The 26,826-nt window shown below is 35.0% G+C and overlaps 1 protein-coding gene across 1 annotated transcript in view; it reads right to left on the reverse strand.

The window, feature by feature from the left end:
• Positions 1-26,826, reverse strand: part of LOC128999012 (inositol 1,4,5-trisphosphate receptor type 1-like) — a 27,273-nt gene continuing 447 nt past the window's right edge. Inside the window, exons 2-7 of the mRNA XM_054425367.1 lie at positions 24,870-25,070; positions 22,707-22,822; positions 15,115-15,250; positions 9,002-9,259; positions 1,091-1,211; positions 1-71 (exon numbers count right to left, since the gene is read on the reverse strand). Of these exons, the coding sequence (XP_054281342.1) occupies positions 1-71; positions 1,091-1,211; positions 9,002-9,259; positions 15,115-15,250; positions 22,707-22,822; positions 24,870-25,070 (903 nt within the window). The remainder of the gene's footprint in view (positions 72-1,090; positions 1,212-9,001; positions 9,260-15,114; positions 15,251-22,706; positions 22,823-24,869; positions 25,071-26,826) is intronic.

Genomic DNA, 26,826 nt, shown 5'->3' on the forward strand with positions numbered 1-26,826 from the left:
TTAGCTATTTCCAGGTGTGAACGATGATGATGGTACAGTAGCGTTGTTGGTTACCGGTACGGAGTTCACACCTGATTCACACTAAATTTTTGCGTATATACAAATCTGTGCCTGTGCTAGGTTTTTGAGTTAATTAAATAAATTATTTTTATCTGAACCCTGGAAACTTCCCAGCACCCCGACTTGAGCGATCCGCTGGAGAGAGTTGGTGACGTCTTTCCCGCTTTAACTACGGAATAGCAAAAACGACACGTTACATGTTTATTATTGATGCTCATTAACTTTGTAATTTAGGTATATTTTTGATAATTTTTGTTTATTTTGTACTATAAAAAATGCAGTTACTCTTCAAATAAGAAAACTTTAGGTAATTTTGTGTAGAATTTGATGGTAAGTCATTAAAATATCTGTAAACAAATTAATAAATAAATTGTTTTAATTATTACAAGGCAATTAATTTATTGCCTTAATTTAATCTACTTAATCTTTAATCTATCTTTAATTTATCTTAACTTAATTTAGTGAGTCGGTGGCTCAGTCGGTAGCGTCGCGGACTTTGGGCCCAAGGCAGCGATGTCGTGGGTTCGGATCCTGGTCACTGCCGATAACATTTTATTAGTACAGTTCACCTTTGTTCTGTTCCGGCTCACTCCTTGCTTTGCTGTTAACGATCCACGCACGGGCGCTTAGTCTATGTGGACGGGCAAATGCAAGGTTAAAAGCCAACCGCTTTTTTTTAAAAAAAAAGAAAAAAAAGAATTTATTAAATACATTTATTATTATTATACATTTATAACTTATTATTTAATTAAGGCAATAAATTAATTGCCTTGTCAGAATGAAAATAGCTATAAATGTGTTGTTTTGTTCAAAAATAAATACAAGTAAAAGAAAAGAACAGGAGAAAATTAATTTGTGTGGATAGGGTTAAATATAATAGACTACCAAAACAGCACAGTTACAAACACTTTAGAACAAAACGGATGAAGTCCAAACAAGTAAAGTGAGAAAAGAAATTTGATGATACACCCATATAAGAATAAATTAGAAGATCAAATAAATGATCAGTTGTAATCAAAATTATACTTACCAACTTCAGATAGTGTTCTGATACAATTCTCAACATTGAAGCGCTGAGAAGCATTGAGCCAATTGCATTGAGAGACCCTAAACGAGGCTTGAAGAAGTTGGACAAATATGGGTTGCCTAGTCTGTAAAATAACATGGGTGAAGGTAGAGAAATAAATTTATAAAATGAAAAATATTGTTTGCAGTACAGCAAAGATAGTGTAAACAGATAGGGTTAATCTGAATATACTGTAGTAACAATGATCTTCAGCCAAATATAAATGAAAGAGATTTTTTATTAATTTGATTAAGTTTGATACTAGCTTTTATCCAGATAAGTATCGGATTAAAGAGAGCTGGCGGTAGCTTAATGAAACTACACAAAAAGTATGTTAAGGTTGATTTATTAACGATCATTCAAGCTTCTTCTAGGGTTGTCAGTTTGAGTTTGATTGAATCAACTGTTGCTAAATGGTAGAATGCCTGAATCTACACTACACTTGCTTACATGGCAAAATAATCTACACACAAATCATTTCCTGTTGAGTACAATTCAATAAAAATATACTTAGACCAAATTTTATTTTGTTCAGTTGTCCTTAGCAGTGAGATAAGTAGTGGGCAAAGTAAAATGTAGGGAAATCAGCTGGTGGTGGTCGAAACAAAATATTTTGAATCTCAAAACCTAAACGTGAAACTCTTTACATATAGTTATGGTAGTTCATAACTATCATACCAGAAACTCAGTGATGATAGGATTACGGGTCCCAAGAGTTCTCAAATCAATCAATTTAACAAATTCCTTTTACATTGCTAATGGCTTGCTGCGTAATATCGCTTCAGAAATTAGGGACCGCGAGTGTCACTGAGTGTATATAAGAGGGTTATCGCTAATTGGCTGAAGGAGATAGGCCTTGACAATACAGTGTCGCTTATCAGCCCAGAATATCTCGTTTAGACCTAACCAACTGATAACTGGACTATCTATTGTACTTTCTACAGCACTCTTACTTGACGGAATCCACGCCTCAGTAAAATTGGGAATTGAAGGAAAAAAGTTAATGTGTATTGGATGTAATGCAAGCAATGAGCTCCCCTACTATTGAGTTGCATTTGAATATGGTTGTTAGGTTTCACAGCTTTTATAATTATAATTGTATAGTAAATTTATTTTTTATGCTTATTTTACTTAGTTATTGTTCGATCTTTTTTTATTTTTATTATGTGTATTAAGTGAAGTGCGAAGATCTTTTATTTTGATTTTAAGCAGACAGTTAAGGACTCTATCACGCACAGGTCATTGTGACCCATGTAATATTTTTATTTGCTTTATGTAATGCTGCAAAATAATTTGTTGTAAATAAAGAATTTTTCTCTCTCTTTACATGCCTGGTTAAGGTTACAAAAAATACAAGTAATGATAAAGTATCATTTATGAAAAAAAACTGAAAGAAATTTGACTCCTAACCTTGAGCTTGAGAAATTTGACTCCTAATAACAGCCCTGATACAGCTGGCAGAACACATCATAGAACAATTAGAGGAAGGATGTTCAGTGACCAGCTTGTTTCTTGACTTAAGCAAAGCCTTTAATTGCCTCAATTACGGCCAGCTACTACAAAAACTAAGAGCCCTAGGAGTAGGAGGTAAAGAAGCAGAATGGTTTGAATTCTATCTCATGGGAAGAAAGCAACTGGTAGAAATAAATCACATCCAAAATAACACAAACTACAAAATACAATCTCCAACAACTGATGTAAAAAGAGGGGTGCCTCAAGGATCTGTAATGGGGCCAGTGCTCTTCCTCCTCCTCCTGAATGATATGTCAAACTGTGTGGATGATGCCTGCTCTACTATAATGTAAGCAGACGATGCCGCTTACCATCTCTAATAAAGCTACTGAAATGCTTGAAACAAATACGATCGCATGCCTAAACACTACTGTATAAACAATGACCAAGTCCTAAATTTAAATGAAAATATAACAGTACAAATAGTTTTAAATTTAACACAAAAAGGAAAACTACAAACTTAGCACCTCTCCCCGACCTGGAAGTAAGCAACGTAGCTAAATATATAGGTACACAATTGACTCAAAATTGTCATGGCAGCCACACATTGACCAACTTGGCAAGAAACTTTCGTCAAGTACCCATGTAATTCGTAGAATCAAACAAATATGTGGCCTGGCCTGGAGGTAGCTAAAGTTGCCTACTTTGCTCTTTTTGAAACTCACTTAAGATACAGAATAGTGTCATGGGGAAGAACATCAGCATCCAACATGGGAAAGATCCTTACCCTACAAAAAGAGCAACCAGATGCCTAGCAGGACTACACTACCAAGAAAGCAGCCGGAAACCCTTTAAACAACTAAAAATCCTTGCATGCAGTCACCTCACAACAGTCAAGACATCATGAACTACATACATACAACACAAGACATGCCACAAATTTCACCCTGCCATTACCCCGCCTAACGCTTTTTGAGATGAAACCTTCATACGAAGGAGCACTGTTATTTATCCACTTGCACGATCATCTAAGAAGCCAGCCACCCCAACGTTTCAAGAACCAACTGACATTCCGGCTCCAAGAAAGACCCTACTACTCAGAGTCTGAATTCCTGAATACTAGTGATGGGCGGATCCAAGAAAATGTCGGTACCGGATCCGGATCAGGATCTTGAAAAAATTGGATCCGGATCTTCGGATCCAAATACAGATAAGTTTTTTTTCTTTTTTCAAGGGCGGGTTTTTTAAATAAAATAATTCATATGGCTAGGCAATGTCAAAGACTAACTGTGTCCATATAAAAACACTTAATATGTGTTGTTATTGAAAACAAAGTTATCACAATATTCTACGTTGCACAATGATTATCTGATTATCGATCGTAATTTTGAGGAGATACGAAAGAGACAAACTACCACCGCGTTGTCTTTCTAACACAGCTATTCGTATTGTAATCTACAACGCAGTGCGAGTGCGTGATTGGCTAGTCGCTATGACAACACACGGTTACCGTGACAACCTACAGTGCGCACTGAGCACTGCGCCTTGTGTGGGAGGGGAGATTATACCAACAAACTATTTCAGGAATTCCATTTTGGGACGGATGAAAGATAAGGAAGAAACAAAAAGTGGTCACGTGTGCAAATGTAGTGGGCGAGACAATAAGGCTATAAACGAGTATTGTCGCATCGTTGTTCCTTGTTTCAGATTCCCTATCAAACGCCCCTATCTGCTATCTCTCTCTCCCCCCCCCCTCTCTCTCTAACGATGTACTGATTAAACAGATTGTGGTTGACGTCTTTTCTACTTATAAGTTTCCCTGCGGTTATTTTAGTTCAATCAATCCCATAACCTATAACCTTTCTATCGTTTATCAAAATAATTAATTAATCTGTTTTGTATTTTATTTCCTTTCAACCAACCCCTATTTACCATCTGTATTTTATAGAATAAAATGATTGTTTATAAAGTTTGACTGGCCACACAATTTTGTACCTATTTTATTTTTTATAAAGAAACAGTTACTTTGATGATTATATATATATATCAATAAGTGCTGCGTGCTGTAATGAATGCTTTTTATTATCAAAATAAGTAATGAATTATTAATTTTTTATAATACATGGGTCATTGAATGCCGTAATGTCATGTAGTTTCCTATTTGTAACTTGCAAATAATAATAATTGATTGTTAATTCTGGAAAATGAAAAATAGTGAACGCATTCATAAACCTGTTGTCAAAACAGCAACGCGGGCGAGTGTAAGGGTTTATTGTTTCAGAGGCTAGGGTGTTTCAAGGACAAAGTGTTGGGCCTCCCGTCTTAGGGGGGGGGGAAGGGTGGTGGTGAGACTGCAAGAGGGGGAGAAAACTGGTTTTGGCTATTTATTGATTAGTTTACCGACCCTTCTAGACAACAAAATTGAGTGACAGTGTTAAATCATCGTGTTCTGTATTTCATTTCTTGTTTACTTTGTGTGTTATTCTATTAATTTTAGTGTTTTGGTCTATTTCCTTCTGGTCCCTTGCAAATTGTATTATCAATGCTAAATAATTGTGGTCAATTTGAATTATATTTTTGATTATTCAAATCTCCTACAAAAAAAGACAAAAGTCAAACCAGGCAAGGAAAAAACCTGCTATTGTAATCCCCGTACCCAGCCATTTGGGAAGTGGTGAAAGTCTAGTCTAGATATAGCTCAAAGGTCTCACCCTTCCCTTCCCCCCAACCCCCTACTCAATGTTGCTATTCCGCTCATTTCAAGGTCATTGCACAACCCCTCCCTCCCTTCTATTGTTTTGCCTTTATAGTGTTTCTATTCTGACTTTTATAAACATAAATTTATTGCTTACGTAACAGTTCAGTAGTGGAATTTTTTATTGTAAAACAGTAGGCCTACTTTAAAACAAAATCACTACCGATCATGTCATTCTATTCTGTGTCAAGTCAGTATACCATTGCCAGTCAGTCGCCGGCAACTGCTTTGAGTTGACCTATTCTGTTGTGACAGCTATAAAAATAGGTTAGGACAACTACCTCTTTTGGTTATTTCTATATTTGTGTTACTGTAGAATCTACAGTAATACAAATTATCCATCATTTTATGTAAACACAAGTTACATTTCAATGAATATTGATTTTTTACAATTTTAAACCAAACTGGCGAGTTCAAAGATAAGCTTGAGTTTCAAGGCCGTACTCTACTCGAACTTGAAATCTCGAATACTCGCCCGTTTTGTGTTGATAGTATAAAAAAAATCGGATCCATTAAAACCGGATCCAGCCCAGGATCCGATTTTTTGTGGATCCGATTTTTTGTGGATCCGATTGGGCGTCGGTTCTAGCTCAGATCCGGCGGATCCGGTAGTACGATATCCGGATCCGACCATCACTACTGAATACCTGACACAGCGCCGCCGCTGACGAGAGCTCTCTCTGGACATCAAAATGACAACTTTGTATTTCTTCACATAACTAACTAAAAAAAAGAAAGAAAAAAAAGTTTGTGCATTGTATAACTTTCACAATCTAAAATCTGTTCTCTCTATGAATATGTAAATAAAGAACATTGTCTATTGACATAATAACATAAATATGTGAATAAATAAATACAACTTTAAATCTATAAACATATGTTTTTTAAACAAGGAACACTAAATGTAACTTCACTCGCAGCACTTTTCACTCTTCACAGCACTGTCATAAAAAATGAATAAGATTAATTGGCAGTTTTAGATTTGAGTTTTGAATCTTAGAACTCACCGATCAAATCACAAAACCTAAACTTTTCCAAGATTTTGAGATTTGAGTTTCAGTTTTGAGTTTTGAACATCACAAAACAAAATGAAACTTGTTATTGTTATAGATCAAGAAGTTATTTATGTTATTTATGATTTTGTTATATACGTCTTATATCCAAATGTTGCAAAGTTACTATATTCAGAAGGCCTAGAACCATGACGTCACCAATGGGGCTGAACGAGTTGAAGTAATGCAGCAGGTTAGTAAGAAAGCTTATGTGTCTTCTCTAGTGTGATTCTAACTAAATTAAATTATTACTCACGATTTTTACAAAATTTGTCAACCTTACTTCACCCATTATATCAATTGCTAAACAAGGACACAAAATGGCATTGGTCCAAAGATTGTGAAAACGCCTTTGTCAAAGGTAAGGAATTGCTTTTAAGTGACAGAATTTTGATTCCGTTTAACCCTAAGTTGGACCTAGTCGTGACTGCTGACACAAGCCCATATGGTTTGGGAGCTTTGATTTCCCACAGGTTGCCTGACAATTCAGAACAGCCAGTTGCTTTCGCTTCCAGAACTTTATCTCCACAAGAACAGAGGTACCCTCAGATTGAACGTGAAGCCTTGGCACTTGTTTTTGCAGTAAAGAAGTTTCATACATTCCTGTATGGTAGACATTTCTTGATGGTTACAGATCATAGACCACTCACGTACCTGTTAGGTCCGACCAAAAACATGCCAACTCTGGCTGCTGCCCGTGTACAACGTTGGGCTATTATTTTATCAACATACAACTACGACTTGGTGTATAAAAAAGGCTCCGAGATACCCAATGCGGATGCGCTTTCACGGCTTCCATGTGGGAATAATTCATGTGATGACGATGAGGGTGAAAATCTTTTTGCGGCTACGGATGAACTTCCGATCACTTACAAGGAAATCAGCACTGCGACTCGTTATGATCCCATTCTATCTAAGGTGTTGGACTTCACAATGCATGGTTGGCCAAACTCCATTAACGATGCACAATTGACGCCATATATCACCAGATCATCGGAACTCTCAGTGGACCAAGACTGTTTACTTTGGGGAAGGAGGGTGATAGTTCCTGAGCCATATCGGAAAGAACTAATGATGCTTCTACATAAGGAACACCCAGGTGAAACCCGCATGAAATCTCTTGCCCGAAGCTATGTGTGGTTGCCTAATTTGGACCGTGACCTGGAAGGTGTAGTAAAAACGTGTAAAATATGTCAGACTACCCGGAACAGCTCTTCCCTAACACCTCTACAGCAATGGTCTTGGACGAAGCATTGTTGGCAAAGGATCCATGTAGACTTTGCGACCTTTGACACTAAGGACTTCCTTATTGTGGTTGACAGCTACTCCAAATGGCTTGAGGTTTTCCACATGAAGACAACCACCTCTAGCAAGACTATTGAAAAACTTAGGTCATGTTTCTCAGCCTATGGGTTGCCTTGTACCTTAGTGAGTGACGGAGGCCCGCAACTGACCTCTCAGGAATTCAAAGATTTCTTAAGGACCAACGGAATTCTTCATGTTGTCACCCCACCATACCATCCCGCCTCCAACGGTTTGGCGGAAAGAGCCGAGCAGACCACAAAGAGATCGTTCCTTCGTCAATTGCTTGAAGATGACCAATCGAACAAATCTAAAATCTAGAACCCTTCAGCACCGTATAGACAGTTTCCTTTTTACTTATCGTAACACACCTCACACGATTACTGGAAGTACGCCAGCAGAACTTTTTCTAAGATTCAAGCCCAGAAATCATTGAGTCTGTTGAAACCCCACCTGCCACCTGATCTTAAACGAAAAATTCATCAAGATTGAAAACACTTCAAACAAAAGAAGAGGTAGTGCACGTTTTTTTTTTTGTGTGGGCGAGAAGGTGTTTGTGCGAAGCGTCAGGCAGGAGAAGGTTAACTGGTTCCCTGGGACAATAGTGGAGATAGTTAGTCCATTGACATACATGGCCCAGGTGGACGGGCGGATGCGTTTTGTGCATGCGGATCACCTGCGTCCGAATCTATGCAGAACAGAAGAAGAAGATGTAACTATTATACCCCTGCCTCAACCACAAATCCTCCAAGAAGCCTTATCTAGCCCGGTCCATGACAGATCTCCCCAGAACAGACAGTCACTATCGAAATCCCCAGTGACAGATTTCATTAACCATCAAGTCCAGAAGGAAGTTCAGCCTGAGAAAGGGAAGCTCATAGGCCCCCGTTCACCTACTGAGACGGTGCGTCGATCACAACGTGAGCGGCGTCCTCCAGTAAAATTTGATTTGTAATTAGAAGAAGAAGAGCTCCTCCCATGTATATAGAGATATATTTATTTTGGTTACTATTTGAAGAAGAATTTTTGAAATTATTTTAAAGTTAGTGGGGAGGAGTGTTATAGATCAATATGTTATTTATGATTTTGTTATACAGGCCTACGTCTTATATCCAAATGTTGCAAAGTAACTATATTCAGAAGGCCTAGAACCATGACGTCACCAATGGGGCTGAATGAGGAGATCGGGAGTTGAAGTAATGCAGCAGGTTAGTAAGAAAGCTTATGTGTCTTCTCTTGTGTGATTTTAACTGTAATAGTTATGAAAACTGTAGACAATTTTTTTTATTATTTTACATGTGACTCCTCAATTACCTGTACAGTGGTGCTTTGGTCAGAGAATGGGCTGTTGAAGAATGTGTTGATGATCTGCATGACACTGTTAGTAACGTAGTTCTCCATCGCGAGGTCTGCATGTTTACGATCATGAGTTACGTTAGCCACCATGCCCATGTCCACGAGGAAACTCTTCTCAAACAGACTCCACATGTGGTTGGACGTGTAAATCTCCTTCATCTCAACTTCAGTGTCGATGTAGCAGTGGTTCAGGAAGTTAATGTACGCCTCTTTCACCTAAAATCATTCAAATCTGTAAGTTAATACAAAATTTAAATAACACTTTTCTTTCACTATTGTCTTCAGTGACTCTTTTTGATACAAACTCAAGTTTAACGACCAAGGCAAGGAGAAAACACTTCTGGCCTATGTGATGAACCTTTAGTTATACTACAGCCTTATTTAAGATTAAAAACCCCACAATTGGATACTTTTGTACATTATTTACCTTCATAAATTAGCTCCAGAAATAAAAAAAATTATAGCTTTGCGCTAAGTCAATATAGGCTATAATAGTTCTAGGCCTAAACTAATTGAACATAGCCACTTTGTCTGGAATTTTATGTAAAATACAAATATATAAACATAACTATAGAAAAGTATAGTAACAAAAAGTACTAGGACTTACTACTTGGTACCTAACATCTTTCAACAAACAACAAACAAACATTGAATAAGTCTACAGCAGCACTACCATCGCTACATACAGTTTAGTGTCTCGATACAGACATTGGCAGAAAGCCCAAGTTCTGACATAAACGTTGATACCAATTTCAATCCAGTCCTGTTTGGTGGTAATGGATTTAGAGCACATTGAACAAAATATCCGCTGTAAGAAAACGGCTTCTCCATATAGAGTCAAGATGGAATAAGTCTAAGGACTTCCAAGATTATGTAAAAACATACAGACAAATATTAAAAAAAAACAATTGCAATGATCATTACATTAAAAATTCTCTTAATAAGACCACAGCAACATGGGAGATTGTTAAGAGGGAACTTGGACAACAAAAGGAAAAATCTGAATTACCTTATCATGTTCCAAACGAGTCCTTGAAACTTACACATTTAGCTAATAATTTCAACAACCATTTTCTATCTGTACATACATCAGTAGGGTGTAGTCCTAAAGCCAAAGAGGCTCTGAATTTTATAGATTCAAAGTACTACAAAAATACATTTAAATTCAAATTAATTACCGAATCAGAAGTAAGGAAACTTGTATTTTCCTTAAATGACACAAGATCTGTCGGATGGGATCAGATTCCATTGTTCTCACTTAAGCATGTAATAGATGAAATACAAACTCCTCTCTGTAATCTCATAAACCAGTCCTTAATACACGGTATTTTCCCAAACAAACTAAAATACTCAGAAATTTTACCACTCCATAAGAAAAATGAAACACTTTAGAAAATTACCGCCCAATAGCTATGCTCTCAAGTATATCTAAAATATTCGAAAAATGTGTTGACCTACAATTGAGAACTTTTTTAGAAGATAATAATATTTTTAATGATTCCCAATTTGGATTTAGAAAAGGATTCAGTGCTCAACAATCAATGACTAAATTAGTAAACTGTGTTGCGAGTTCCTTGGATGGATCTCAGAAGACAACTGGAGTTCTGTATGATCTAACCAGAGCTTTTGAATGCGTTCATCACAGTTTCTTAATAGACAAACTTGAAAAATATGGAATAAAACAAGGAATTAAATTGGTTTTCTACATACTTGAGGGATGTATATCAAAGAAATAAAATATACTTATCAAATTTGGACATACTATAAATTCTAATTGGGAAAAAGTTGAAGTAGGGGTGCCTCAGGGATCAATATTGGGCCCCTGTCTATTTCTTATTTATGTAAATGACCTACCAAACGTGTCAAAGATGGATATATTTCAATTTGCTGATAACACAATGCTGTTATGTAAGGGACCCAATGTTGAATCCCTGCAGCACACAGTAGATACAGAATTGGCCGCTTTAAGTGACTGATTTAGAGTAAATGGGCTCTCCTTGAACATGGACAAGACTCAAGTAGTTAATTTTCGATCAGATCATAGAAATAGTTTAAAACAGACCACTTTTACAAATCATCAGTTAATGTCTAAGGAGACAAGCAATTTTTTGGGTATTCATATTTACGGAAATCTTGACTGGCTTCCTCACATTGACAAACTACGGAAAAGGCTTTCTTCAGCAACATTTTCTCTCAAAACAATTTCTCAAGTTACAGATACTAAAACTCAATTAACAGTTTTTTTTTTTTTTTTTTTTTTCAAAATAAACTTATCACACACTTTTATAGAAATTTCTATATTTCGGCATTAGCCTTCTTCAGGAACAAACACAATAACAAATAGAAGTGTTTACCACTCTGAATCATATGGTTTTAGCATAAATCCAAAATACATATAATTTATGAAGAAGTAAAAAAGAAAATGTTTTGATAGAAAGAAAGAAAAAATTTTATATATATATATATATGTATATATATACTATCTCAAATTTAGACCGGAAGTTGTTTTAGATTTAAGTATTAATTGATGAGCTTGCTCAAGCTGTCTTAATTTCAAGTCTGGTGCGTCTTTTGCCAATTTTCTTATTCCTTTTAATGAATAACATTGTTCAAAATTTTGAGAATGCTCTCTCGCATGAATAGCCACAGGTTTTAGTTTATCAGGATGGTTTACATCATATCTGTGGCCATTCATACGAACTCTTAGAGCATTGGTGGTTTTGCCAATGTAGTCTTTAGGACAATTTTTGCATGAAATTTGGTAAATTACATTAGTAGACTCACAGGTGATGTTACTATTTATGTTATAACATCTTTTTGTTTGCCTGCTTGTGAAAGTTTTTGATGGGATGATTAATTTGCAAGTGGCACATCGTGGTTTGTTGCATTGATTACAGCCCGAAGGTTTTGCTGAGGGTTGGGAAGTGGGAGGTAGTTTGGGTTTTGAAAGAATGTCTTTAAGTTAGGAGCTTTTTTTGTATATTAGTCTTGGGGGTTTGGAAAACAAATTATGGGTCAGAGGTGAATTTGAAAGAATATTATGTGCCACTCTTAAAACATTATTAACTTTGTAAAGGCCAGGAAAGTATTGGGTGATGAATTTTGGATCTTTTTTGAAATTATCTGTGTTAGGATTTTTTGAGCTTTTTATTTGACTGTCTCTTAAATTTTTAGGATAACCTCTTCTGTTAAGTGAATTGCTGAGTTTTTCAATATAATTTTGGTAATCACGATTTTCAGAACAAAGGTTTTTTGCTCGTATTGATAGGCTTTTTGGTATGGATTTTTTAATGTGTGCAGGATGACAGCTTGAGTAAGCTAAGTAATCCATTGTATTCGTATCCTTTACATGGATTTTGGATTTTAACATACCATCTCTAACAAAAACGTCAACATCCAAAAAAGTAACAATATCTTCTGAGAAATTCCAGGTAAATTTAAGGATTGAGAATTGATTTAGATTTTCAAGGAAAGTTTGCAGGTTTTCTAGTCCATGTTCCCAAACCATGAAAATGTCATCAATAAACCTATACCAAATTGAAGGTTTCAACATTTGTGAATTTAGAAAAAGTTCTTCAACATGCCCAACAAATAAGTTTGCAAAAGAAGGTGCCATACGTGTGCCCATAGCTGTCCCTTTCACTTGAAGGTAATTTTGATCAAGGAATTTAAAATTGTTCATGGTTAAAACAAAATGAATTAAGTTTATAATAAAATTTGCACTAGGTTTGGAGTTAACTGGACGTTTTTCTAGGTATTTCTTTACAGATTTTTCTCCTTCTTCATGTGGGATGTTAGTATATAGTGAAACTACATCAATTGTCACCAATATAGTATTGTCCGTTAGTGGGGTGTTTAAGTTCTTAATTTTATTAAGGAAGTCTTTGGAGTCTCTTATATATGACGGTAAAGTTTTCACTAATGGTTGGAGGGTGTCATCAACGAATGCTGAGATCCTTTCAGTGGGTGATCCATATCCAGATACGATAGGTCTTCCAGGTGGTGGTCGAATGGGTTTGTGGACTTTAGGTAAAAGATAAAAAATTGGTGTTCTTGGATTTAGAGGGCTCAAAAGTTTTATAGTTTCTTGACTTAGGTCTTCATTTGGTCCATATTTTTGCAAAAATTTAGAAATGTCATCATTGAAAGTTAAGGTAGGGTCATTTGGGATTTTTTTGTAGAATTCAGCGTCATTCAGTTGTCTTTCTGCTTCTTTTATATAATCTTCACGATTCAAGATTACTGTACTGTTGCCTTTATCTGCTTTTACAATTATTATGGAAGAATTTTCTTTCAATGAACGTATAGCTTTTCTTTCATTTTTTGTAAGATTATCCTTTGAATGTAGTGAGGATTCAAATTTAGGATCAGAAATGTTGGAGATTACAGTATTAATGAATTGCTCTACTGGATGGTCAGGAGGAAGAGGATCAGGTTCCCAGTTTGATTTAGGTTTGAATTTATCCAAGCAATTGGGCGTTGAACAATTTGGACTGTGAATTTGGACTGTGTTTGGCTGTTGTTTAATATAATATTGTATTCTGACATTTCTAGCAAAAGAGAGACCATCTGCGACAAAATCAAAGTGATTAAACTTGGGACGTGGAGAGAAAGTGAGACCTTTATTGAGGACAGAGATTTCATCTACATTCAGAACATATTTAGATAGATTCATTACATTTCCCTCAGTTTTAATTTGTTCTTCATTTAGGTTAGGAGTACTGTTTATCTGTAGGTTGTTTACAAGTTCATTTTGGACAATGGGATGCTGAAAATTTGTTGTATTAGGTTGCTGAAAATTTTGTGTATTGGGTTGCTGAAAATTTTTGTTTGGATCTGAATTTAATAATCCTTTAAAACTGGTATTTGGGCATAGCCCAATATTGGAAGAGGAATCAAACAAGGTTTTCAATTTTTTGTTTAGATTTTCACATCTTTTAGTTTTCATTAATTGGTTTTGATCGTCAATTTTACGTTTTTCATTGATCACATCATGTTGAGGTGGTATGAGTTTATAAAGATCAATCAGTTGTTGTTCATACTCATTCTTTAGTGATTTATATTCTTCTGTTACTAGTGTTGTAAGTTCTAGACTTGTTCGTATAGAGAAATCTGTGATTTTACCTCTAACTTGAGGAGGAACACCAGTGAGAGGTATTTTAGGTCTAAGACCTTTTGGAGCAAAACCGTAGTCAATTAACAGTTTATCATTCATATTTTTCATCTTTAATGTCATACGTAATACTTGTCTGGGGAAATTCTTGCCATGGTAATAAAATATTTCAAAAGAAGGCACTAGGAATCATAGCTAAAGTACCCCGAAGAAGTCCATGCAAAATCATCTTTCAGGCTTTTAGCGTTTTGACATTTTATGACCTGTATATTTTAGAAGCATTATTTTGGGTATTCAAAAATTTGTCAATTTTCAGGGAGGATCACACAAACCATAGGTATAACACTAGACATAAGAACCTAATTAAGCCCACTAGCCATAGATTATCACTATTTGAAGCATCACCTCAATATATTGGACCAAAATTGTATAACTTGATTCCTGATCATTTAAAAAACATCGCAAATCCAAAAAAGTTCAAACAAAAATGTAAAGAATGGTTACTGACAAAAACATTTTATTCTTTAAATGAATTTTTAAGTAGAAATTGGGAGGGTTAAGTGTTGACATTATTTTATTTAGATTTTTTTACTATTTAGATTTAAGTATTATAATAGGCCTACATTGACAAATGTCCTGTCATTTTATGATGTCATGGCATTCTGTAAATAAATAAATACTACGTGATCGTCTACGCGTAGACGATGGACGCCCCAGAGCGTGTAGTGATTGTCTACGAATACACGATGGACGTTTTGTTTGGAGGGTTAAAAAAAATCACAATACAAACACTTTACTGCCAGTGGAATTTTAAATTGCCATTTTCTGTGCATATCCTCTCAATGCAGACAAATTAGGAGAGATAAAGTAAACAGACTACCATAGATGAATGTGTTTTTTTGTTTTAGGAGGTTGGCAGCCTCTTTTAGCCTTGCCTTTTTACTTTTTACCACCTTACCTCTGGAATACAGTCTGGATGTGAAACCATCACAACAATATCATCCAATGGTAAGAGACTGTGGCACTTGATTTCAGTGTAGACATTCTTTCCCATTGTGCAGCAAGCGAGTAGCTTTACCAGTTCAATATGGTACCTGAAAAATATAAGTATTTAAAAAAAACCAAAATACTTATATGTTGGCAGGACTGATTTGGATGGTTCACACCGTACCAGTTTAGTGACTGCCATTCTAATTCTTTTTTCTGACAAAGAATAAAAATAAGAATAAGAATAAGAATTGTTTATTGCCGTTAAACATGCAATGGGCAAAGTCACTTTTTTAAAATACCTATCTTAGCCTACTTATTTTTAATTTATTTTAATAATAATTTATTTAAACAGATATATAGGCCTATATCTAAGCACAGAATGGTAACATTGAATCGTTGAAAGTCTTTTTCAAGAACTCGTTAACACTATACATAGGGTTTTCCACTACCCAATCTGACAAAACTTTCTCAAATTTACTATTACTAACTTCTTTTGCGCTATGAGGCAGTTTGTTAAACAAATTAATACTAAAAACATTGAAAGACTTGAGGGTTTTACTTAACCTACAATGTTGCCTATAAACATGATAACTAGATCTTGTGAAATGGTTGTGGATTTGGTTTGACAAAGTGAGGTTATTTAAATTCTTCTTAATAATAATAATAATAATCTTTATTGTCATTCAGCAACATAAAATTACAATAGACAACGCCAGAAGTCAGGACACAAATATGACATCATGCTTAAATCTATATCATCTTATGAAGCATTGAACATTTTGTTGCATAAACTGTACATACAGGCCTAATATTTAAATTTAAAATTCTAAGATTGAATGCTCTTACACAAATTTATAAAAAACTTAAGTAAATAATACTTCAAAATTAAACAATTTGTAAATATTCAGGAAATTTGTAAAAAGATTTTTGGTCATGCAGGCTGCCTCCTAGTGGCCAATAGTGTTAAGAGTTCAGAGTAATTATGTGTTTAAAAAATCGTCTATAGAAAAAAAGGCTTTGCTAATTAGCCATCTTGATAATGTTGATTTGAAAAGGTTTATGTTATCAATTTCTCTAAATGGAATGGGAAGTTTATTGAAAATTTGTAATTGCAAATATTTATGGCTTTTTGTGAATTTTGAAAGTCTAACTGGAGGGATGTACAGGTTGTTTGATTGTCTAGTTGAGTGGTTATGTATTGAGTGACATTTAGTAAAATTTGTAATGTTTTGTTTAACATAGACTAAATTATTAAAAATATAAATACTTGAAAGTGTCATTATATTATTATTCATAAAGAAAGGTTTGCAGTTGACTTTATTTGGTATATCAAACATGATCCGCAGGGCTTTTCTTTGCCAAGTAAACATCCTGCTGGCCCCACAGCTATTTCCCCAGAGAATATTTCCATATAATAAGTGCGTATGAAATAAACTATGGTAAACAGAAAGAAGTGTGTGGTTTGATACACAGTTTTTAGTTTTCGCAATAAAAAACAAACTCGTGACAACTTAGATATTACATTGTTGGTATGTTCTTCCCAAGTTAATTTTTTATCTAAGAAAATACCTAGCAATTTAACAAAATCTGGATTTTCAATTTGGTTTCTACGTAGTGTAAAACATATTTTCTCTGTCTTATCACTATTAATTTCAAGAAAATTACTCTTAAACCAATTATTACCAATATCGATCATGTTATAAATTCCATGGATTGCTGTGTTAAGATTGTCAGAAGGCCAAATAAACGATGTGTCGTCTGCATATAGAACTGTTTTACAAGGCATAGCATTTGGCAAATCATTAATATATAATATAAATAAACAATACTGGCCTAAGTACTGACCCCTGTGGCATCCCAGCAAGAACCTCCTTAAAAGCTGATGTTTGTTTAACGGAAGCTACATATTGTTGTCTGCCACAAAGGTAGGTTTTACAAAAATTTAGTTCCTGGTGTTTTATACCATAAAAATCCAATTTCTGCAAAAGTATGGTGTGCAGAACTGAGTCAAAGGCCCTGCTGAGATCCACAAGGGCCAGACTCAGATAGTTGCCAGATTCAAATGTATCCAGAATATCTGACACTATGGATTTAACAGCTAAAGTTGAGGAGTATCCGGGTCGAAAGCCATATTGATTGCTATTCAGACAATAGACAATAGACAATAGACAAAGCTTTATTGTACATCACGCCTGATACAATAATTACAAAAGTAATTCCCAAGCTGGTACATGGTCAATTTATATCTAGGTTCCTTAATCTAATTATACCCTGACAAGAGTAAAAACTATTACAATTTATCTTTAAAAAACGTCTGAATTTTGTAATACGCTTTTTGGCTCAAAGTCTCTTTCAGTTTATATGTAAAATTTGGTTTTGATAAAGTTCTGTATGAATTAGGTAAATGATTGTAGATTTTTAATCCCATGTAAAGAGGCCCAGTTTCAAATTTTGTGTGCGAATGTTTGGGATATTGAAAAGTTTTGTTATTATTTCTTGTTTGATAGTTATGATTTATTTTATATTTTTCAAAAAAGAAGGAATTTGCATGAACATACTTTGCTATTTCAAATATATAAAGAGAAGGTAATGTTAAAATGGAATGTTTTTTGAAAAAAGGTTTACAGCTGTTTTTAGACTTCTGGTGAAAAATAGTTCTGAGAATTGACTTTTGGCAAGTGAACACTTTCTTGGCCTCTGCAGAGTTACCCCATAGAGTGACGCCATAAGCCAGCAAAGAATGAACATACGCATGATATACTGTCAAGCAGACTTCTAGCGGCGTGACCTTGGATAGTACACTTAGTGAATACCTTGTTGACCTTAATTTTTTATTTAGATGATGAATGTGATCAGACCAACTTAATTTTGAGTCTAAATTTAGACCTAAAAACTTAACAATTTTTGTATTACTGATTGTGGTGTCTGTAACTCTGTTTCTGAGTTTAAATTGAAGAATGTTAGTTTTACATTCATTTAATTTCAGGCCATGGCTCTCAAACCATTCATTGATTTTTTTAATTGTGCTGTCAAAAGTTAATTTAAGTTCACTTAGTGTTTTTCTTTTTAAAAGAACAGTTGTGTCATCAGCATACAAAGTGAAAGCACAGGAATTTGTGGAAAGGCAATTAGGCAAGTCATTAATAAATATAATAAATAATAAAGGCCCAAGTATGGAACCTTGGGGAACACCATATGTAACGCTGGCCCAGTTAGAATAATATTTTATTGATTTTTTTATTACTATTGTGCGCTGCTTTCGATTGAATAGGTATGATCGTAATAATTCTAGTGCCATTCCCTCCAAGCCAATATTCTTCAATTTGATCAGCAGCAACCTGTGGTCCACACAGTCAAAAGCCCTGGATAAGTCACAGAAAACTCCTGCAGTCAACTGTGACTGATCCAGAGCTTCAAGGACACTACTAATATAAGTAAAAAGAGCATTATGTGTGCTTAGATTTCTTCTAAAACCAAACTGCTCTTGACACAGTTTTGAGTTACATTCTAGGTAATTTGCAATTCTAAGATGAATAATTTTTTCAAAAATTTTAGATATATTACTAGTAAAGAAATTGGTCTGTAATTTTGACTATTATTATGTTTGCCTTTTTTTAAAATTGGTCTGATTTCAGACAATTTTAGCAAGTCTGGAAATTCACCCTCACTAAATGATTGATTGATGAGTCTAGCTATAATATCAATAATATCAGAAATAATGTCAGCAGTCCATTTCAATAATTTAGTGGGAATCTCATCCCAACCACAAGAATTACTATTACTTAAACTTAAGATAGCATTTTTAACTTCAAATTTGTTGGTAAAAGCCAAAAACTGTAATTTATCTGTATTGTCTGATTCTAAAGAGTTTTGACTGATGTACTTGTTATTGATGAAAGAGACATTTGGCACATTTAATATTTCCTTTATGTTGGAAAATTGAAAATTAAGATATTCTGCAATTTCTTTGGGTTCATTTATCACCCTATCCCCAACATCAATTTTAGTAGTAGTCTCCGTTTTTACTTGAATGCCCAGTTCTTTTTTAACAACTCCCCACATAGCTTTACTCTTGTTACAAGATTTAATAATAAAATTACTATTATGCAATCTCTTATTCTGCAAAACTACCTTTTTGAAAATTCTTTTATAGTTCTTAACAGAAGTTTTTATTCAGAATTTTATTATTTGATAAAAAATCAAAAAGCTGTATTTTAACACAATTTTCAATTATTTTTGAAAAAAAAACTGGAACTATTGAAATGGGTCGATAATTGGAAACAGAAGATATATCTCCTTTCTTAAAAATTGGCCCTGTTTTGCATATTTTTAAACAACTTGGAAATGTGGAATTTAATAAGGCAATATTAACTAAGTAAGTTAAGGGTTCTAGAATGTATGGAGCTATATATTTGATAATTTTGTTAGAAAAGCCATAAAAATCTTCAGAGTTAGAGGAACTAAGTGATCTTATAACTTTTAAAATTTCAATTGATGTTACCGGCTTCCAGGAAAAATTGGTATTAGAAACATTTTCCTTATCTAAAAAGTCGTAAAAATTTAACCCACTTCCCCCTCCATTAGAGAACTTGTCTAAAATTTGTTTTCTTACATCAATGTAATAGTCATTAAATTCGTCAGCTGTAATTGGTGGATCCGACTTCTCACTTTTAAAAAATAAACCACTTTCTGACTTAACAACTTTTCATGCAGCCTTACATTTGTTTTGTGAACTATTAATAAATTCCTCATTATATTCTATCTTAGCAGTTTTAATTCTAGTTTTATATTTGTTTTTGTAAGATGATAGACATTTTTTTAGGATGTCATTGTTTTGATAAGCTGGTATTTTAGTCAAATCCTTGAGGAGTAACAGAGTATCCTTCATTTTCTTAAGTGACTCATCAAACCACAGGTTATTTTTTGTACTAACTTTGTAGTCCTTTCTTACTCTCTTAGATAGTCTAAGACAGTGATAGTTGTAACAATTCTGAATACAGTCAATGAAACATTTAAAAGCAACATTAACATCAGCAATCTGAATGTTAACGTATTAAAATTAAACACCTTAGCTTAACATTAAGCACCTTAAACACATTAAGCAACATTAACATAACATAAACATACAAAAATACTTCATTGTGGATGCAGCCTCCGGATTGCCAAATAATATTAAAAAGGTTTAAATACCTGCTATCAAGCAATCCATTTAATTGCAGTTGCAACTAGTTTCAACTCCTATGTGGAGTCATCATCAGGCGGTACAAGGACTTCTTCTTAAAAACCTGATGATGACTCCACATAGGAGTTGAAACTAGTTGCAACTGCAATTAAATGGATTGCTTGATAGCAGGTATTTAAACCTTTTTAATACAAAAATATATACATTTATCACAGTTAAAATCTTGGCTTGTTTGAACAAGGGCCTACAGTGCTCATAAGGGTCTACATTAAATAAAACCATCACAGCCTTTTTCTGGATCACTAAAACTTCACTTATTTTTTAACTATTGCCCCAGTACAAAATAGCATAGAGCAAAACACTATGATAAAAAGCAAAATAACAAGATATTAAGTAATGACTAGGTAGGCTAAATCTAAGGCGACGCAACATGTGAAAAACTTTGGAAAGCTTTGAACAAACCTTAGTAACATGAGTATCCCTAACTAACTTAGGATCAAGATGGACACCTAAAAGTTTAACGCTACTGTCATCATCTGCCTCTTTTGGTGCTCTTACGTCTAGAGAGAAAGTTAGAGTAGAGAGAAAGAGTTCGGGTTGGTTACATTCATTGTAGTGGTTCTCTGAGGTTGAGCTGGACTTGATGAGTTCGGTTTGGTTACATTCATTGCAGTGGTTCTCGGAGGTTGAGCTGGACTTGATGAGTTCGGGTTGGTTACATTTATTGCAGTTGTTCTCGGAGGTTGAGCTGGACTTGATGAGTTCGGGTTGGTTACATTCATTGCAGTTGTTCTCTGAGGTTGAGCTGGACTTGATGAGTTCGGGTTGATTACATGCACTGCAGTAGTTTTATGAGGTTGAGCTGAACTGCAATTAACCTTGGCCAAATAAGGGTTAGAACCAATTTTTGAAAGCAGCACTTTAATGTAGCTGGTGATGTGGATGAATAGTTCACTGATTTGGTCTTCATCTTCAGCTAAAGTTTCAATGTTCAAATCATCTTCACTTGATGTACTTACAATTCGATAAAAATAAGAATCAAAGTCTTCTTTCTTCTTCTGGGTTTCTTGCATGAGAGTCTTTAAGGCTTCGTGTTGCACAACTGTTAATGTTTCTTCTTGTTCAACATGTTGATCTACGATGTTTCTTATTTCGTTGAGACGAGTTTTAATAAAAGATGTGAGTCGTGTATAAGTCTCAATTTTAAAATCACTATTATTTGGAGATGCCATTGTACAAAGATGAGGAGATTAATGTAAAAAAATCACAAAGTGTAAATGAGAGAGTTAACAGTTTCAATATGGAAATAAGAGTTCAGTTAGATAAGAGTTCAAAGGCACGGAAAACAATGGGTAAAATGAGGAAAGATTGATGTATGAAGAGTTTTAGTGGAAGAAAGTAATTCCATATCGCCTAAGTAATATCTTGGATCGAAGGACCATTAAATAATGTGAAGTGTTTGAGTAAATTAATGAAAAATTAAGAGAGAAAAAATAAAAGTCATGTTTACAAGAAGAACAGAAAGGAATGATGTTTATTTATATAATACAATGGATTATCTTTTTATCATCAGCTGTTTTAGTAATTTAAAAATTCTAAACAGGCTAAAGAAAAATTTTAGATAAAAGAACTGAACACATATATTCTAAACAAAAACATAATTGTAATTTAACATTAATTTTTTTAAATTACTAAATTTCTAATTATGACTTCAAGTTCCAAGAAATTTTAACGTGATGTAAAATGTTGACTTCTATTCATATTTTGTTAGGAATCTCCAAGGTTTTCATATTCATCTATCTGATAGGATTTTTTGTTAAGTTTTGATATGTTTTAAAGTTTCTTTGTCTTACTTTGTTGCAGACTATAAAATTAATGAGTAGTTACATTTAAAACTTAAATTTAAACGTAATACTTATCTAATTCACTGGTATGCCATTGTTAGGTTCTCACTATTCCGGATCTGTACCGAAGAGCTAAAAACCTGAACTGATTATTTATGATGAAAGAGCCAAAATATTGTCTTGATATAATTTGATTTTCCTTGATATTTGAATGGGCCTAGCACAAGAGTATAATGCAAATAAAATGTCCAAACTAACATGCACATTTTGTTAAAAAAACTTGTTATCCTGTACAAACTAACTATACTACATTCACCAAATTTGGGCGGTTTGAGGGGAAGTTCCTCCACTACTTTTTTTACTTAATATATATGGCCCAGCTGATTTATATTTTGGCAAACCTCAGCTGTTGAGCTATTATTTTTAAAGGTAGGTTCAAGTGGAGGGGATAGATTTCTTCCCCTAAAACCGCTTTAATATTGTGAACGGCGGATAGCATTATTATATACATCCTTTAACTATTTACAACTGTACCTGAGGGCACTGCTTTCGTCCATACGATGGCGTTCGGATCTCATCATGGAAACAAAATGAGAGAACGAGGACTTATCATTGTAGAAAACCAACACATCTTCACCCGCATTCACTAGCTAATATGCAAATAAAAACACACGTTAATGGTAACACACAAAATACTACTTACCTTTCTTTTAAACTTCACAGTAAAAATGTTATATGCCTTCAAAATTTTTCTGCATTTGGACACTTAAAGGAAATGTAAAAAAAAACATTATTATATTGATGTCTGTATTTTAATTAGTGTAATCCGCTGTTTCTGTGTTGCATGACTATACCACCAAAAGAATTCCTCACAATGCCTTAATGTATTTGGAGAATACGCTTAAATTTCAAATATTACCCTTGTGTCTTATGGCGAACAGTCTTGTGGCTGTATGAAAGAGTATTTGCTTGCCTGTTTCGGTATTGGTGTCTTTGCTTTGTTGTCTATTTCTTAATTTTTGGTTATCACAATATAAAAAGGTTTTGTGTTTTATGTTCTTGTAATGGTTAAAATATTATGAGATCAGAAAACGAGCGTTCGGACGATTTCAAATGTCCCGCGCGAGGTCATTAGTTCCTCGAGCGGCCATGTACTGCGCTAGCGTCTCAACCCCTATAAATACGGCACAGGACCGGGCACAGTCGGACTCGAGCGCTGGGCGAATAGCTAGCATCATCTCTCCCTGGTAAGTGGAGTAGAGTACCTCGCGAACCCTTAGGCTGAGTAGCGAAACAGCTCTCGGACCCGCGGATATTACGAGACGATAGGCTGAGTAGCGAAATAGCTCTCGGACCCGCAGATGTTACGAGACGATAGGCTGAGAAGCGAAATAGCTCTCGGACCCGTGTATGTTACGAGACGATATTTTCTGATTTTCAGGACGGGATTACAAATGATTCGGGAATTTTTCGGGACGGGATTTGATCCAATCGTCTGCGATTTTGCTGCTCTGCGAGTGACAATGACGCCGCTATCGCGAGAGATGTTCACGATAGTTCCGCGAACGCAGGAGGTGAAGTCATTTCACGATCGCGCCGTGACCGCGGAGTCATACCAACGATCACGCCGTGACTGCGGAGTCATACTGACGATCGCACCGTGACCGCAGGGTTATTTTGACAATCACGCCGTGACCGCGGAGTCATACTGACGACCCTGCCGTGACGGCGAGTCATTTCGACCGCGAGTCACAAGTTTCTATACGTGTAACTTTTACCCGTTTTTTTGTTTTTATAGATCAGTGCCACAAATGGTAAAAAATTGATTTTGTTTGTCTTTTATGATAACTGCAATACTCAAGACTTCCTTTTTATTCACAGGAAAATATCCCGTCCAGTCTCAAAAATCGGGAAGGAAATAAAAATCCCGTCCCGTCCCGAAGTAAAATTCAATTCCGACCATCCCTACTAAAATGCCACTTAAAAATATAAAATTCGAAATTTTAAAAACAGGAATAAGGTGCATGTCATACAATGTCAATGAAAGTTGGCCAGTTGGCAAATTTGTTTGTTATTAAAATAAAATATCCTTTGATGGAAAAACAAAATGTTTCCTAGCTTAAGATAGCATACTTTAAAAAATATGTGCCAATAATAATTTGAATAGAATGTTTAGTGTAATTTATTAATTTATTGTCTGAAAACCTTTGAGTAGAATGACGTCATTCCAATGTAGGCCTAGTCATGTTTTGAGTTATTTTTAAAGTGATTATTATAATTTGACAAAATCGATTGTAAGGTATGTTATTTAATGATTATAAAGCGTTTTTGATCTTGTAGTCTAGAACTAAAAATAAAAACAAAAACCCCACATTAGTTTAATTGAAAATTGTCATGATGAATTAACTGTGAAATGTAATGTATGTAAAAAATAAATCCGTTGGTGGTAAAAAATTTGAAAAAAAAGAGTCAGTAATTAGTTCAGTAATTAGTTTAATAATATGTTATTGCAAATTTTAACATGCTCCTGCCAAGTACATAAAAACCGTTAAAACTCTACTAATACAATCAAAGGTTTATTAATGCTACATGTAACTCACCAAATAAATAAGGCTTTGAGTTAAACAAAATATACAACATTGGCGATAATTGCTAAAGAAAATATATTTTATAAAATCTACATTAAAGTGGACTTACCTCTTGCATAACCATGTCTTGACATCTGCGGATGAACTGGTTTTCTGCTTTTACGATCGTTTGGAAGAACTTCAAATACTGAACGTGTCGGCCATGGGTCTCGATGCAATGAATAAAATGTTGAATTACTTTCTCATTTACTTCATTGCAAAGAGTTGAGTTATCTTGAAATATGCTGCATAGGGTTTGAGCTTCCCTTATCTGAAATAACATTTTCATATAAATACCTTTACGCCACACTACACTGTTTTAACAAACTTCCCACGCAAGATTTTAGTCCAGAACAGCTGTTTGTGGCCAGCTTAATCAAATGGGGTTTCAATACGTACTACTGTACTATAATGAGTTTTTACCGGACAGCAACCAGCTGATTAAGAATGAGTGGTTATAAACAAAAACATAACCTCTATAGAGTTTATGAATAGTGATTGTTAGTCCTTTAGTCGGTGGGAATAAATAAGGATTTTTACAGATTTGTTATTGTTAAGTTAGCTTAGAGTAGTATGGCGTAAAATATTGTAATTAATTTGTCCAAAATGTGTTTACCGGACTCGTATGGTAATCCCGTACTCGACTTCGTCTCACTCGGGAACGACCACACTCATCCGGTAAACACCTATTTTCAGGACTAGTAACGTAATACTATTGTGGAATCATAGAAAATATAATGCTAATGAGGGATTCAAGAAGAAAATAAAACTTTCAAGGATATGAGATAGTTAAGAATATAAAAATGGAAATAAATTTTCATTTAGTTTTTTTCATTAATTTACTCCCATAAAACTGCAATGTCAACTGTACTTACTCAAACCAGATAAGCTATGCTGTCAAATAACAAAATATAATAATTGTAGGGATGGACAGGTCCTGAAATTTTGGGAAATTTTCAGGAAAAAAATATTCCCGATTTTCGGGACGGGATTACATTTTACTCAGGAATTTTTCGGGACGGGATTTGACCCGATCGTCGGCAATTTTGCCGCTTCGTGAGTGACGATGACGACGCTATCGCGGGAGATGTTCACGATAGTTCTGCAAACGCAGGAGGCAAAATCATTAACGATCACGCCGTGACTACGAGTCATACCAACGATCATGCCGTGACCGTGGAGTTATACCGACGATAGTGCCCTAACCGTGGAGTTATACCGATGATTGCGCCAAGACCGCGAAGTCATACCGACGTTAATGCCGTGACCGTGGAGTCATAGTGACTATCCCGCCATGATCGCACATATAAAATATTAGAACGTCTGATACTCAATCGAAATGGATTTTCTGGAACAAAAGATCATTCTACAACAGGCAGGTTTTCGATCAGGCAAGTCTTGTTGTGGCCAAGTTTTAAACCTGACCCAGCACATTGAGAATGGGTTTGAGAGAAAACAGATCACGGGTGTCGCTTTTTTAGATTTAACAGCTGCCTACGATACCGTAAACCATCGAAGACTCTTGGGAAAAGTGTACAGTATTACCAAAGACTATCAGCTGACTTCAATGATAGGCACTTTTCTTCATAACAGGCGGTTTTTCGTGTCCCTTCAAGGCAAGAAAAGTAGATGGAGGAATCAAAGAAATGGATTGCCTCAGGGTAGCGTCTTAGCCTCAGCTCTTTATAACATTTACACTAACGACCAACCGTTGCCAAACGCTACACGTCAGTATATATATGCCGATGATACGGCGGTGGCGGCACAAGGTAGGAGTTTTGAAGAGGTGGAACAGAAGCTGACTATGACTCTAAATGAACTTTCCCAGTACTATGACGCAAATCACCTGAAGCCGAACCCTGCTAAGACCCAAGTTTGTGCCTTTCACCTAAACAATAGAGAAGCAGGCCGTGAGTTGAATGTGAGGTGGCGGGGAGACCGTCTTCAGCATTGTCCTACACCCAAATATCTTGGTGTCATACTGGACCGCACACTGACATTTAAGGCGCATTGTATTGCGACAAGAG

This window comes from Macrosteles quadrilineatus, unplaced genomic scaffold (assembly GCF_028750875.1).
Source record: "Macrosteles quadrilineatus isolate MER2022 unplaced genomic scaffold, UCM_ALF_1.0 Scaffold_7__1_contigs__length_78375512, whole genome shotgun sequence".
In the NCBI taxonomy this organism is placed as follows: domain Eukaryota; kingdom Metazoa; phylum Arthropoda; class Insecta; order Hemiptera; family Cicadellidae; genus Macrosteles; species Macrosteles quadrilineatus.